The 16619-nt window shown below is 40.0% G+C and overlaps 1 protein-coding gene across 1 annotated transcript in view; it reads right to left on the bottom strand.

The window, feature by feature from the left end:
* DMTF1 (cyclin D binding myb like transcription factor 1) overlaps window positions 1-16619 on the bottom strand; it is a 31760-nt gene that overhangs the window by 3307 nt on the left and 11834 nt on the right. The window contains exons 4-14 of the mRNA XM_018565040.1: window positions 16015-16129; window positions 13177-13253; window positions 12485-12642; window positions 10937-10969; window positions 9647-9756; window positions 8666-8894; window positions 7888-8039; window positions 6537-6746; window positions 5355-5416; window positions 3988-4146; window positions 614-991 (exon numbers count right to left, since the gene is read on the bottom strand). Coding sequence (XP_018420542.1) covers window positions 614-991; window positions 3988-4146; window positions 5355-5416; window positions 6537-6746; window positions 7888-8039; window positions 8666-8894; window positions 9647-9756; window positions 10937-10969; window positions 12485-12642; window positions 13177-13253; window positions 16015-16129 — 1683 coding nt within the window. The remainder of the gene's footprint in view (window positions 1-613; window positions 992-3987; window positions 4147-5354; window positions 5417-6536; window positions 6747-7887; window positions 8040-8665; window positions 8895-9646; window positions 9757-10936; window positions 10970-12484; window positions 12643-13176; window positions 13254-16014; window positions 16130-16619) is intronic.

Below are 16619 nucleotides of genomic sequence, written 5' to 3'. Positions count from 1 at the left end.
TATAATAAATGAACATAAGGATTTGATTACAATCTTTTAGACTGCTGGTGATCCTTCTTCTACACTGGTGTAAAGCAGACACAGCATCCCTCAGCAAGACCTCCATACCAACAGTCAAACATGGTGACAATGTTTTGCCAGGACCTGAAAGACTTGGCATAATGGATGGAACCACAGATTCTGTTCTGTGTTAAAAAAATCCTTAAGACTGTCCTGTCACCCAACCATGAACTGAAGTATACAGTAGTTGAGTATTCAGAAATCGGCACACTCCTTCATAGTCGGCATAGTTGCTGACAAAGTGCACCCATTGGCTTCCTCTTCCTGTAAATGGCAATGTCTAGTTGATAGACACTTAATACCGTTATCTGAGATAGGTTAAAGCAATTGAACATTATTATATTAAAGATATCTGGGGGAACTGCTAAACTGTGAAGAGTACCATATTAAAGGGAACAAATATTCTAGAAAGCAGACATGGGATAGCAGGCAAACAAAAGCGGTGCGTAAGACTAAGTAGGTGTTTGTAAATTGTATGATTACAAGGTGGTGGTCTTAACCAATAAGGGGATTCACAATGTTAAGTCCTAACATTCATGTTTTTTAGACTTACCTTTTTTACAAGGTTTTCTTTCAAGGCATTGCAAGCTTCACCTGGTTTCACCCTCACACTGGTTATCTGCTCTGGTATTTTAGAATGTGGGAACAGTTTTATAGTACCCCCCACCCTCATCTTTGAGGACTGCTCAGTGCAATACAAAGAGTCATGGCTAATGTTAATGTCATTATGGTGGATCTCCCGGGGAAGATGGTCAACTTCGTGACAACTCTGAGGACTGTTCAAGTCTTGTTGCTGCAAGGCAGAGTCTATGGAGAGCTCAGTCTGAGCGAAGGGTGAGGAGATGTCATCTGAAGCAAGTGTTCGAATTATAATTCCAGGCGTGTGGCAGTGGACGGTGACATTGTCATTTGCATTGAGGAGATGTTCTGGCTGTAAAGGTGGATGAAAGGGACATAATCAGAGGAATCCACATACACTGTGCTCCACATTCCTCATAAATACCCTGTTATTGTACAGTATTAATACAAATAATTCTTACTATTATTATACTTTGATTTGTTTTCTCTTTCAATAGCAGAGTATTGAACCCTGTTAGCTACTGGTTAGTGCAGAAAGTTTGGCGTTTGAGTGATACCCTTTACTGGCTAATTTAAAACACATCGATACCCAAGAACACAAATGTAATATATTGCAGCTTAAAAGCCCTCAGATGTGAAGGATGCATTTGGTTTTTTTCCCTGGTTATGTTGCCAGTAACACACTTCCTGTGACAAGGCTAACAATGGTTACTCACTGTACGTTATGGAGTATCTGGAGGAGCAGCATTGTCACCTTAAGCCGCTCTCTGATTAGGACTACAGACACCTTCCCCATCCTCATCCCCATTAGGCTCACCATAAATGACTGCACAACCAACTTTAAATTTACCAAATCTAGGAAATATGAAAACTAGGGATGCACCGATACCTTTTTTTTTTGTATCGCGTACGAGTTCCGATATTTATATTTCGGTACTCGCCGATACCGAGTACCAATACTGGTACTTCCAGTAGCATGGAGCTGGCTTCCCGGGCAATCAGGAAGCCAGGCAGCGCGTCATTGCCCGCTGCACGGCTTCTCAATTGCCCGATAAGCCGGCTACATGCTGTTTGGCCGGCTACATGCTGTTTGGCCGGCTACATGCTGTTTGGCTGGAAAGCCAGCATCTCAGCCAATCAGCATAGAGCCAGCTTCCCAGCCAATCAGAAAGCTGGGCCGCAAGTCATTACCCACGGCCTGGCTTCCTGATTGGCCGAGAAACTGGCTCCTTGTTTTCTCGCGGCACTGCCGGTCAGAGGAAATCTCCCTCTGACCGGAAGTTCCTCTATCAGGATAACTATCGGAGCATTTGGGCGAGTACGAGTGTACAAATACCAATACTAGTATCGGTGCATCCCTAATGAAAACCTACCTACCTACCTCTGCACGTCATACTTGTTGGTAGTTATAAAAAGAGATTGTGCTATTAGGTTGTGTTGAGCTTTACTAGGGGGAGGTGATGTGTAGTTCACGCGATAAATTGGAAAACTGATAACATAGTGTAGGATATCAGTTCAGTGCACAGGAAGTTACAAAAATACTGAAATCAGCATTAACAGATATTTTTCTCTACTTGCAGAAAATACAGCATAAGACCCCCATACCAACAGTCAAACATGGTTAAAGTGTGGGCATACTTTGCACCATAATTCCGAGGTCATTTACCTCACATACAGACATGCTAACGGGACATCATTTTGTTGTAAATCAGAAATCTGAATAGATTCCCTCTTTGTTGCTTGGCTTATGACGTTTCACCTACACAGGAGTACTGTAGTGCATTTTATACATGTGATCAGGTATAAAACGTTTGAGGAGCTTCAGGTCAAAAGTATTCTGTACTCTATAATCGTGTTATCAATGGTATAGATATGTGTGCAGTCTTCACACCACTTATGTATTTTTGGAAATCTTGCATTGTGCTGTTCAGGAAGCTTCTCACAGTTTACTTTTTGGACTGGGTATACAGATATTTTAAACAGACTTTCACTATCACCAGGTCACACTTAACTGTAAAGCGTATAAGGACTTTATCATGTTTAGATTCTCCATTTCTATATATCCTAACAAAGTTAAAGGAGAACTATGAGGCGAGTGCTTTTCACTCACCTCATAGTTCTAGCTGATCTGTGACAATGAGACTGTCACAGGTCGGCTCAGTAGATCAGGAGTTGTGCAAACACATACCGGCGTTCGCTCACTTCTCGATCCTGTCACAGCTCTCTGCCGTGACAGGGGAGGGGCTGGATTCCCCCCTCCCCGCTCCCCCAGGCTGACTGGCGGAAGGGACGGGTACAGCTGGCTCTGCCTCTAGATAGGCAGAGCCAGCTGTCAGTCACGCAGCTGGGCGGATCGAGACATAAATTGTCGATATCCGCTTCAGCTGCTGCGTCTCAGTATACAGCCAGCTGTAGCTCGCAGTATACTGAGCTTAGAGTGAAGGGAGGACGCTAGTTTGTGTCCTCCCATTACCCTAAGGAGAACTATGGGGAAATGCCCTGACCCCATAGTTCTCCTTTAATATCACTTGTGTAATAACAGTACCAACTGCATCTCTCTTTTGCTTTGTGTATATACAGTATATCTCATTTTCTGACTCAGTCTTGTATAATGCCTGGCAAAGAAAACTAACATTTTTAGAAGGCCGAATCTTCTGTCTTTTGAATTAACCATTAAATCAGGGGTAGGCAACCTCAGCATCATAGCTGTGCTGAAACTACAAATCCCATCATGCTTCTGCCTCTGGGAGTCATGTCTGTGGCTGTCAGAGTCTGGCAATGCCTCGTTGTTCCACAACACCTGGCGTGCTGAGGCTACCTAACCCTGCACCAAAGGATATCACTTTAAAAGAAGAAATGCAGGGAGAATAAAATCATATAACCGATGATTGCTCAGCTTCTGGTGTTTTCTCCCTTCAGAGAGTAGTAACTGTCAGTCATTGCCCCCTGCAGGGTCTTCCCCCTCCCCTCTCTGTTCCTTTAGCACTCATTGGAATAATAGACAGGGGAGGGAGCAGACACGGCTTGCTCTGTGTCTAGAGAGGCAGAGCCAGAGGTCACTTAAGCAGCCAGGGTGGCTCCTGACAATATTGCTCGGATCCTTCCTGTCTGCAGTATGGCTCTGTGCTGTCAACTAATGGCCACTATCTGCTGTCTTTGGGTCACAGGTATACATTAGCAAATGTGCTCCTGGTATCCAGAAGTGGTTTGCCTTCACTTCTCTTTGAACTCCAAACTAGCTGCTGAAGGGTAGAAAGCAAAAACAATCATTTTAAAATACATTTATGAACACTGCTGGCCCAACTATACTCATATTACATGCATCCAATACAAAGGCTTCTTACTCACTGATAAGGAGTGCACAATAATTTGCTCAGGTGATGCAGGGGAGGTGCTGGATGTCAAGGTAACAGAAGGGCTGGATGCCAAAGATAATGGAAGACTTTGGGAAGATCCTGTCTGCAGAATGAAGGTGCCTGTTGTGCCGGCTGGCTGCAAATAGAATGACTTGGACAGAAAAATAAGAGTATCACTAAAAGAGCTGCTTAAAAAACAAATTTGTTGAGATTACATTGTCCAAACAGTCTGTGAAAATAGAGCTATAATCATGAAGCAGCCTCTGAACCAGTTACTATCAAAGTACATATATTGGGGAACTTGTGATAGATATTAATTGAAATCTGGAGCATTTGGCTTGCCATTATTAATTCTAGACATCTTAGCACCTTTTTGGAGAAAGCATTCTCATCCGGGTTTGCCCTGCTCTCATGGACAGGATGACTACATTTAGATGGTGCTCACCCCTGCAGACACCTTTCTTACAGCAACCACTTGCCCCTTCTTCCCCTTCTTTTCTGTACTGTTACTTCTTGCTGTACTCTCAACTCCTTTCTACTGGAGAGATTGGTCTTAAACCTACACTACCATTGGTCTTAAACCTACACTACTATGGCCTCAAGCTCACTACAAAGTGCTACATTTGGTGGAATATCCCTATATGCATTTGATAATGGTCTCACAAACTGCATTGCATGTTAACAGGTCCAAGCCATTGAATCACATATGAATTTAATTAGTGAACATTTAGGAAAACCTACATTTCTCTGCTTTTCCTTTCCTTCTACAAGAAAGGGGGTGTGGAGCAAAATGCAAGATTTGTCTTCCCTTCAATATTCCTCTTTTACTTCTTAATTGTAACCTATTTAACCACCTTTTCCTCATAATGTGAAGGGACCACAATGTTCACTATCTGCATTCCTTTTACTATCTTTTACCCTTTTTTATTTTGTTTCAAGATTAATATTTTTTTTTCTATAAACAGCTGGTGACATTAAAAAGGATCTATCCTGGGCATCAAATACTCTAGTAACACCTCATTATTCTTTTATTTAAAACTTTCTACACTTACGGATCACACAAATGTACCATAAGCTGTGTATATAGTTATTTCTAGCAGGGGTTCCCAGGGACCTAAAAGTTATTTCAAGGTTTTCCCCATGACAAAAAGTTTGAGAAAGGCTGCTTTTATTACATTCCCTTAGACTTCATCAAATACAACATCCTTGAAGAAGAATGCCTCCGTTTTACCTCCTGGCATCACTTGGAAGGTGTTACTTATTGCTTTGCCTCTTTTGCTCTTTTTGTACCTCTGTAAAATTAGGGAAACAAAGTTTGAAAGAAAAAAAAAAAGTATAGCTGATGAGTCAAACACTTACTGGTAGGATTTCAAATGTCTGTAGTGTGGCGGCATCTGGGTCAGCACTGGGGGAGGTAGGGTCTGGCGCTGCAATAAAAAAAAATGAATTACCATTATTGTTATTATTAGATTATATAGCTGTAAGAACAACTCCTCAGCCCAATACAAGAAGTTCCAGAAAGGCAAAATTACTGGCAGGTTCACCAGGTATTTTTTTTTTTTCATTTTTGAAACAGAAAGACAACACATGGCATAATAGATTTACCAACTTAAAATAAAAACACTTTGTTTTTCAGGTACACATACACTTTAATGCTTCCCGTTAACGGTAACATCACACTCAACCCTCTAAATCTTATCTCTAATATTAACCCTTGATCCTAATCCTAAAGCTAAACCCTAACAAACTGAAACCCTTCCAGCTTTGAAACCCTAGGCCTGAAATATCTTAGATGGAAAAAGAAGGGCCAGACATTCCATCCTTAAGTAGCCCCTGATACTGGGATCAGCCAGAGAAGTACTCTCCTATATCTGGCTCAGTGCAATAATAGGCACAGGAACCACTCTTTGTGGTGGTGTTGCTGAAGCTGCAGGTTGGTAGAGTTTGGAGAGTAATCCACAACCTCAAACTGAATTACTATGAATGCTAGTTCTACAAGAGGGAAGGAAGGTTTGAGATCCCAGGAAGGGACTCCTAGCTAGGTGGCCAAGACTCTTTGTTGATATTATGTGCTAAGTCTATTATTATGCTTCCCTTCTGCCATGCTGTGCACACACCAGCTCCAGCCATAGAATATAATGGACTATATCCTGAAAATAGCCAACTATAGTCTAAAGTCCATACATGTGCAATATGGCAGCAGGGAAGTGAAGTTGCAAGCTGGAAAAAAAATACTGTGCTTGGTGCAGGCTGTGATACAGAGATCTGCATGTGTATCCGAGGTTGGTAAATGTATATTGGGTTTTGATTACCACAGGTATTTTATGGTAATGTATTTGGAAGTGATACTAATAGCCTGCTAAAAACATCACAGATGCTTTCTGTACATTAATCACTTTAGACTAGCTATTACTAGTGAAAGCCTAGGAACTAAACCTCAGAGCCTTCCTTCCAATACAAACATCCAACAGGCACAAAGTCAAGATCCCAGCACATACTTCCACAGCTTTTTCTTAGCATGTAGAAATTCACTTTTCTTACCTAGATGAGTAATCTGCACAGGGATCTGCAATGCTGCTAAGGAACTCTGAGGAAGACCTGGGCTGTCCTCTAAATGAGCTACTCTTATTTGAACACGTTGAACACTGGAATTTGCACTTTGAGACTGGATGTCCAGCTTGTTCTCCAAATCTTGAGAACCCAGAAGAGTAGTTTGGTTTTCGTGCAATTGACGCAGACCTTTAATTAATACTGAAAACAAATATATTTATGAATACAACTTCTTAATGAAAATACCATGTTCAGGTTAATGATGCACTATTTCTCTTGTGGCTATATGAGAAAAACCTCTGATTGTGTTAGAATAGAGTATTACATCTTATTAGTAAGACAATAACAATGCTGTGGTTACTCATTTAGACATTCACAATCATATTTCATTGTTGTTTGTTGAAGACGATGACATTTATTGATTTCCACGTATCCTCATAGTTAGAGCCGACCTATGACAAAGAAGCTTTCAGAGGTCGGCTCCATCGATCGGGAAGGGAGAAGAAACATGCCGCCGATCCGCTCACTTCCCGATTGTTTCCTTGCAGTCCTTCCCCAGCAGGGATTCCCCCTCCCCTCTCCGATCCTCCAGCGCCGAGTAGAGAACGAACGGGGGAGGGCTCAGCTCGTTCTGCCTCTAGATAGGCAAAGCCCGCTGTCAATCACGCAGCTGGGTGGATCCCGACAGTATTGTCGGGATCCGGCCCAGCTGCGGCACTCTCAGTATATCGCGGGCAATAGACTGCGATATACTGAACTTTGGGTCATGGGTGGGGGTTACTATATGTCCTCCTGTGACCCTAAAGAGAACTATTAGGAAAAACAACACTTACCCCATAGTTCTCTTTTCATTCTGATTGTTCTGAGTGTTCACCACTAGCTTTACACTAATTATTCATATAAGCCCGTTAGCATTTATTAGAACTGGTCAGTCTCCAAACACCTCTAACTGAGGGTGTTGGGTTTGGCAATTTTCTAAGCACAGTAAAGGAAACAAGATGTAAACTTACAACAAAACATGTCTGCATGTGTGCAGTGATGAATAAATGAAGCACTAGTATATTTTTTGAAAAACAGCATTTTGCAGACAGACAAGGGCTATAGGTTCATTTAAGTGAAACTATATAAAAGCATTTCTCTTTTTCTCTCTATAAGCACTTACAGAGTGAAACATGAAGAATAGGTATAGGCAATACTAGTTTTTTCACCAGTTTGAAGGACCTTATGCAATGTATTTAGGTTATTCGGTTAAAACAGTAATTTGATAAAATATGAAGACACATCTTGTATAGAAGAAACAAGGATAATTTCCTAGCACTGGCAATAAACAAATGTACATTACCAGGAAAGGACACGTCCTTGTGGTTTGCGATCTGTCTCTTTACTGTCCACCATTTACTTCTGAGCCATTGCGGAGAACGAACACTGCTCCAGCCTTCTGCCAATAAATCCCAGTTGATGTCATTCTCATCCAACACGCCGAGCTCTGCTATTCTAGCATTAACAGAAATGGAATATTAGAAATGAGTAGGCTTTTTCAGAAATATATATTTTACTTACATAAAAAAACCCTACATGCACACCAACATACTGTAAGATGTGCTAATATACAAAAGTGCTCTGACTGGTTAAAAAAGCATGAATACTTTCAACGAATGTTAGCCCTTTTTAGTTCTCATATTTTGTAAAAACACTGCAATGGAATTCAGGTGGAATGTGTTTTCTGTGGTGTCTCTGAATCTATGTTTTTAGTCATTTTGGTATAATTTCATTATCTCCTGTTACGCAAGCGAAACAAGTTCCATTCTTTTGGTAATGTTCGTTCCTTTCAAAAGCGGTTATTAGCCCCCTGTAAATGAACCCTAATCCAGTTAAAACTACTGCAGCTTGAACAATAAATGGCCTGCAGCCAAAGCATCCAAATTTTGCGTTAGAATGAAGTGTTCAGAGCGCAAAGGTTAGTACAGTTCATTAACACATATTTTGATCTTTTTTATTAACATACTAATAAATATAAGTGTAAATGAAAGAATAATTCCTGCCGTGCTATCGTGCACTTTACCATGAAAGTCAAATGAACCAGTTAAAAATGGAACTAGTCTAAGAAGGATAATTCAAACCTCATAACCAGATTGACTTCGTCTTCTTTGGTCCACTGCGTTCCACCACTCTGCTTCCAGTTTAGATAGTTCAACCACTTCGAGCGACACTGCTTTTCAGAGCGTGTTCCCACTCGTTCTGCCACGGAAGCCCAAGACACTCCTTGTGTTACTATATCACCAGTCTCCGTGCCCGTCAGCTCATGAACAACGTCTGTTAGCCTTCTTTCTTCTTCATCTGTCCATTTCCCTGAAATAATATATATGTGAATTGAAACCTCCTCAAATGACTACAAAAGATAAATATTTTTCAAGGAGACGATAACAAATAGGACACTTTAGACTCTTTTGAACACTGAAGAGAAGGATTTAACTTTAAAAACAGTTTAAATGAAAATCAAACAGGAAGTGCCACTATTGCACTGATGTATTAAAGTGCTGGTTCTTGTGACCTGAACTAGAAGACACATTCTGACAAACAGACATGACTGAGAAGTTATATGACACTTCATTAAGTCAAAGCCTCTGCATGTTACTGTATGGCATCCTTGTGCTACTATAATACAATTAGCTCATATCATCATTCATGAAATGACACCAGACCGAGGAAACATTTATACATTCAAAACAGCAGCAGCAAACTTTTTGTTGTAAGAACCATATTATTAACAACTGGCATGTCTCACAATGTTAGAAGGATATGGTTGACTGAGACTAGGCCCACTTTATAAGCTGTCTTTTCTGGGAAGCCCTTCATGTTGCAAAGGTGTACTACCATGACACACAAGTGAAAATGTTAGTGTTAGTACTAAGAGAAGGTGGGAATGTTAATTCATGCATGCCCCCTCTGGATACAGTAGTGCAACAAATTTAGTGGTAACATTTGAAAGAATAAGAAAATGTATAATAAATACAGTGCAGTGTGCACAAACACAATCACATCACAACACATAACCATATGTACCTATACAACTATAGCTTTAATCTGAGCAGGATTTGCACCTGTTTTACATGTCTCTTTCATTAGTCGACAGCGATCTTTGACAGAAGAGGCACTTCTACCTAGAGCAGCTCCTATTGTGGCCCAGTCATTCCCATGCTTCAAACGTAACCTTAAACAATTGGGTAAACGAAAAGACTCCATCAAAAAAAAATTATGATTTGGGATTGTTTTATGACAAACTGTATAACTATATTAAACGCATAGTTTGTGAACTTTAAAGTAAAGCGCAGTGAAAGAGTTCTGCAGTATTTGGTTCCCTCCTAAAATGTTAGCAAGATTGCAATCATATTAGAAAAACGACAACCCTTTCTAAAAAAAACAACAACAACAACAAAAAAACTAAAGTTATGTTAAGTTTAGATTACATACGCATCAAGGTATCTTAACATGACGGTACTGAAGATAGTTCCTCCGAACAGATAAAAGATACCACCAAGACCATGAGAAGCTTTTCTAAACTTGCATGCCTCTATAATATATTTAGGAAAATAATGCCCATGCTAGTGAGCATACACCCTAACCAAAACACAACATGCTGTCCAACAAGATTTCTGAAAAGGGTTAGCAGGTAAGACCAACTCTATTTTCCCTAGTGATCCAACAGGACAGCATGGCAGAGGTAACGTATTAGAGAGAGACAACAGTGTGCAACACCTTTTTGTATATAAAAGGGGCTGGTCCTGGCTGCACCTGTTAATACTTTATGAAAGTGTGTGGACTTGACCATATTGCTGCCTTGCATATATGATATTTGGAAGCACCAGTTATCTCAGCCCCTGATGAGGACACAGGTAAGATTGAAAGCCCTGCAGCAAGAACAGCAGCTTTTTATCCATGGGTGTCTTATGGGCTTCACAGTAAATCTGATTCATCTACATATAGTGTCCCCGAAAGCTCTGTTCCTCTTATTAGATCCAGAAGACGACAAATAAACTGATTGACTTTCTCCATTGTTTTCTCAAGTGCTAAAGATATCTCCTCATCTATCATCTCAAGAATTGTGTGTTTGCTCCTTAGCCTAACTGCTGAAAAAAATATAGTATGGATATTAATATAATTATAAAAACATTTTGTGTAATCTATTAAATTTAGGCAAAAACACAGGATTCATCTACGGAACTATTGTATCGTTGAAAGCATTTTACACGGCATTTTATTAGCATTATCATAGCCAGGAAATGAAACAATACAAATGCAATGATATTTGATCATTTCAGCCTAAACATTACATTTTATCATGTACAATAAAGCTTATCTGTAAACTTGCCCATGTATTTTGCATTACTTACTCTCTTAGTTTTTCAATTTCAGCATGTGTGTACCTGCAAGAGACAATTGGAACACCAAAATTAGGCACAGCATAAAAACTACATTAAAAGCCATACCACTGGACTAAAATTAGATTAAATAAGCAGTAAATGTGACATTCACCACACATTCAGGGCGGGTGTATATTCCTGGTTCATGCGTTTTAAATTACAATGATTGTTACATTCACTGCTTTATAAATATGCCCCTAAGTAAAGCTCTGAATAAAGTCTTGTAAATGTTATAAGTCATTCCCTTACATGTACAGTATATTAAACAGTGACCAAATTGGTGACAGGAGTCCTTTCAACACACTTCTAAAACCAAAAATGTTTAATAATCCATTTTAATATAGGAAATCTGTTGGCACATGTAAGTATAACTACCAACGGACGACCGATTACATCTAAACAAGTAAATGTAAAACTGTGCCCACTATATTTAACTTCGCATTTTTATTGCAATCTTTTGCTACTTGCAGTCTCAGCATGGCATGTTTATATACTGCAATAATTTGAAGGGCGTTTAATTCTGTACATGAAAAAAGACTAAGCAAATCAAGGGCAAGAATTGTTTGAGGTAGTTCATCTGTGGGGCCACTATTAGAAATCTTGGGGTGGCCCTGTGCACCCTACCTGACAGGGCCCACCCCTACCAACTAAGAGGCTCACAGTCAGATGCTGCATCGTGTTCTAATGTGCAAGAGGAATAGAGCAGAGGTTCTCACTCTTAGTGAGAACAAGGCCCAGTAGTTTTCTTCCAAGATTTCCTTAAAGTGGAAGTAAAGTGATAAAAAAAAAAAAAAGTCCACCAGAGGTGATTGCCATAATATGCTAGTGTGCACAACATATCTGACTTACTTGCAGTGCTTGTAGATAATTGAGGACATATTATGGTTACTATATCCTCAATTAGGAATGAATGGGAAGTGATCTACATCACCTCCTGTTCATTCATAATTGTGGTTATAGTAAACAAACAATGTTCTCATGTTATCAATGAACAGGAAGACTCATAGAGGATTCCTGTTCATTTATAAAAAGGGGCTGCAGAAAAAGAGATTGAGGACTTTGAGTCCTCAAATTTTTCAATACTTCATCTCACATTGTGCACTCCCCTTTCTTCTAAGCTGCTTACCCCATGCAGCTTACCTCAGGACAGGCCTCCAGCTCCTACCGACAGAGACAACAAGGACTATGAGTGGAGAAGGCAAGGCTATTAAATGGCACAGAGTTATTGGGGTGCCTTGAACTAAAAACCAGTTGATAGAAAGGGAGATTTTAGTCCAGTGTCCAACCTAGGGCACTGTCCAACATCATCATTAGCAAGGAGGGAGCATATGGGGTATCCTGGTTCATTATAATAGTCAGTTTCTACTGTGATTTTCTAGTTCATGAGACCCACTGTACATAGTCACAATCCTGGCTCCACATAGTGACAGAGCATGGGGTCCAAGTTGCATTTTGAAGTATAAAAGTAATTTATAAACATACAATTTACATGTGAATAGTGTTCTGGCTTCCTCTTACTTTCCAACATGGTTCCGGTCATCGTACATGCGAAGAACTCTTCGGTACACAGCAAAGAGTGGGCGGTTCAGTCCCCAGGCGATTGTCCTATAAAAATCTTTCCTTTCATCCTTTGACATCTCAAAAATGATTTCAGCTGCATCTTTAATACCATGTGCCTGAACAAGCAAGAAAAATTGTCAAATAAATAAAATAGCAACAAGCTAACTCCAGCCTAAACATTTGGTTTACTTTGGATAGAACGGGGAAGGGATAGAGCTTCTGTCAGGCTTTTATTGCTGTCTGCACCCCTACTGGAGAGGTCTCCCCTCACTTCCTTGCAGACAAAAAACATCTTGTGACACAGAAAAATAAATGATAATAATGTTTAGTAAAGAAGGATTCAATCTTTTAACAATGTTCTCATAGCTGTCTGTGTCTTTCTATCTCAGTAATAACCATTTACCCATTTTACTGTATGGGCGCCAAAGCAAAGGAAGTGAACGAAAATATCACCAGTGGGTTCACAATGAAAACCTGATCAAAATGTTTGCTCTTCCCCAGTCCATTCAAAACTAAAAAAAAAATTTGGCTGCAGTTAAGTCTTAAACCTAGACATAAGGCTGGTGGGGTTCCATCAAAAAAAACAATTCACAATATACACATCTTCACATCACACCTTGAAATGTACCAAACCAACAAGTACAACCAACCTTCAAGTATCGGTCTATGTTGCTCATTAGGATTGCTATCTCCTCTTTGGACCACATGCCTTGCTTCCATCTGTGGCCTAAAATATAGAACAAAAATAATGCTGCATTTGCTGTACTTCTAGCATCACCTCATAGGACGATGTGATCCTTCAATAAAGGACACTATAAATGGTTAATGTCTGGACATGTGCTCATCTATTTTCCCCACTAGGGGGATACAAGCCTTAGTTAGCAATATCTACATAGTTATTTCTTTATTTAATGTCTTTAAAAAAAATATTATATGCAGTTAAACAGCATTTTTGTGCCCAGCCCCCATGCGGTACTGCAGTACTAACCTGCTGTGTCGTCTTCTCTGTCTGCTTCAGCCACTCCATGTCACAGCCTAGTCATCTGCTCCATTCTGACCTCTTCTCCTGCTGATTGGCCGATTGGATGATTGACAGGCTTCCTCACCAGTCACTCCTGAATGGAGCAGATGACTGAGGACTTGGAGGAGTTTGCGGCCGTCTTGTTTCTTTGAAGACGCTATGGAGGTCCTGTGTGCGGTGGTTTCGGGTCCTTGAAGATGGCGGACACGGCAAAGGTACTCGTTTTTTTGTATTGGAGTATTTGCATGAGTACTCATGCAAATACTCGGTATCGCCGCCGCTACTGATGCTTGTATCGGTATCGGAGCATCCCTAATTTTTACCATTGATATAACATTGTTTTTCAAATAAACAGTTAATACAGGATGGACCTATAACATTGGGTTTACAGAACATTATGGGTTTTCTAAAAAGCACAGCAGGTCCCGTTTGCTTTTGGACTTTCTCACTCTGACTGAAACTTTGCATGGAGCACTCTTATTGGGTGGCTAGGTAGGGAGAGTGAGGAGGATGAGTCACTGCTATGAGACTTTCAGTAGTAAATTTCAGCTATGGAGCTCTATAAACAGGCTTTTTCCAACAGAAGACCCTAGAAAACGTGTGAATAGGAGTCTGGAGCTCCTGCTGCTGGCTGGATATAAGAATGCAAAATACTCATATGTAATATTACATATTTACCCGACTAAAAAGTCATTAAACATTTTAGTCTTGCCCATAATAAAAAGGGAAAAAAGTGTATAACCCCCTAAAAGATTACATGAACATTAACAATGGTCTTCTCCTATTTGCCCTATTTGCCTGTTAATTACACAAATCAAAAGAGTTGCGTTTTATTTGTTTCACAAAAAAAGCCTAAAAAATAAAAACTAATATAGTCACTGCATCTAAGGAGTAATAAGTTGCAATATACTATAATTTTGTGTATTGTATTGTCCCGCAAACAAGGATGTTGTTCTATATCAGGGTCAATGCAACTTAAAGTTGTTATCCTCTGAAATATGTGCAATAAAAGGATTGTATAGTGATTTTCTAAAAACAAATGTGTTTTATGTATTATGGTCGAGGTTACAAAATAACAACTTTTTTTGTTTTATAAAATATTTAATTTAAATATTTAGCATTGTCCTATGCAACCAACAGATGGAGCACTTGGATCCTTTTCATGTGTTTTCCAGGCTCTTACAAGCTCTTCTGTTGAACAAGTCTATTGATTACAAAGCACAATTGCTCAATATGAAATGTACACTTAAATCTTGTAAGGATAGCCCGGTACTTATTAGAAAACCAACACGGGCGCAAGCTAGTATGAAGTCTGTGCCAACCGGTCCTGTATAGAAAATTATGGGCAAATGTGCCTTAGCTAGCACATGTGTGCGTGCTGGTATTCTTATGCGCAGATGCGTGCATGCTATTGTTAGCATCTGTGTGCAAGCACGGGCGTACAGATGTGCACTTGTTTGCGTGCTTCTTGGTGCCAGTCTCCCCATTTAAACCAGCACATGCTCTGACCTAATTGCTGACAGGTCTTCAGTCAGTCCTCGTTATCTCAGTTTCTCTTATCTGTGAATCTGCTTCCTGAATACGACCTTGGCTTGTTACCCCGACCCAGCTTCAGCTTATGATTCGGTACCTCGTTCCCACTACCTTCTGATCCTGGCTTGTGACTTTGACCTTGATCCCGGTTACCGATTTGGCACTGCTCTGTCCGGATGTTGCCGACCCTGGTCTGTGCTCCCAATCTTGCATCTGTTATCTGCTCCTGTACTCTGCTGCTTCCTGTGTGCCAACTCGACTCTGCCACCGCTGCCTTCTGGTCAACACTCTCAAGCATCTGCACAGATTTCATCTGATCTGCATCCTTGGTGCTCATGCGTTCCTGTGTCCTTGCTCTGTCTTTCACCATTTTCAGGAGAGCTGGACAAAGGTTGCAAGGCTAGCCTTCCCCTGCTCAATTCAGTCTCCATCCAGGTATCTGACAACTCTGCAGTGCAGTGAGACATATTTCTCTCCCGTAATCAGTGACAGTGTGTCCGTAAAAGAACAGCTTCTGCGCTCTCTGTCGAAAAGCCATAGTGTCTGGGAATCCAGGGCCATGGGTGCACAGTTTTTTTAATTATTATTATAAAACACAACAGTATAAATAGAAATATAACAACTTAAAAAATTCAAACATTAACAGGGTTATTCGCAAAAGTGTGAAGCGTTTGAAGACAGGAGAAGTGAACAATCTAGGACAACATAGCTGAACTGGAAAGTGAGCCAAACTGGAGAATGTTTCCAAATCAGCTATTTTGGCCTAGATTGTTCACTTCTCCTGCCTTCTCCAAACTCTTCACCCTTTTCTGAATAACTCTGTAAAAATATATCATAAAACCATTATGGATTCTCTTTAACACTGTATTAAGCACACATAGCACTTTATGCGACACTAACTATGATAAAACAATGCTATTCAATCTAGGACTACCTTTGTTGGTGAGAGAATCTTTGTCTTCTTTGCTGGTAAACCATGCTCTGCTAACTGATGACATGTCATCATTGCCTGCAGGAGAAATGTCATCGAGCTGCTCATTTTGGAGGATCTTGATGAGAAGATAAATTAGAAAACATCAACAAGTTTTACCAATGTAAAAGCAACCAATATGCTAACTGGAGCTTAATGTGTGTGTTATATACTATGTGCTCTGGGTTTCACACATGTGCATACTAGGGATGCACCGATATATCGGCCGAAAATTGCACTTTTGGCATGATTACATTTAAAAAGTTTATAAAAATAAAATTAAAAAATGTGAAAAAATAAAAAAACATTTTCGGTATCGGTTTCAGTTTCGGCCTGACATTTTTCTAATTTCGGTTTAGTTTCGGTTTTAAAATTTCCATTTCGGTGCACCTCTAGTGCATACATAACAAATAAAAAAAATAAAGTTACTCTACAATAAACTGAGTGTATACCTATGATTATTCAGTTGTGCATCTTAAAAAGGAATTTCAGGCAACCAATGAAACCAATCAATTAGCTACTGTTTTCCAGCAAACAAAAGCAACTATGCCAAAAACAAAAAGTTCACT

This window comes from Nanorana parkeri, unplaced genomic scaffold (genome assembly GCF_000935625.1).
Source record: "Nanorana parkeri isolate BGI_ZX_2015 unplaced genomic scaffold, ASM93562v1 scaffold808, whole genome shotgun sequence".
Lineage (NCBI taxonomy): Eukaryota > Metazoa > Chordata > Amphibia > Anura > Dicroglossidae > Nanorana > Nanorana parkeri.
The sequence above is the reverse complement of the archived record's forward strand: the minus strand, read 5'-3'. Positions and strand labels throughout refer to the sequence as shown.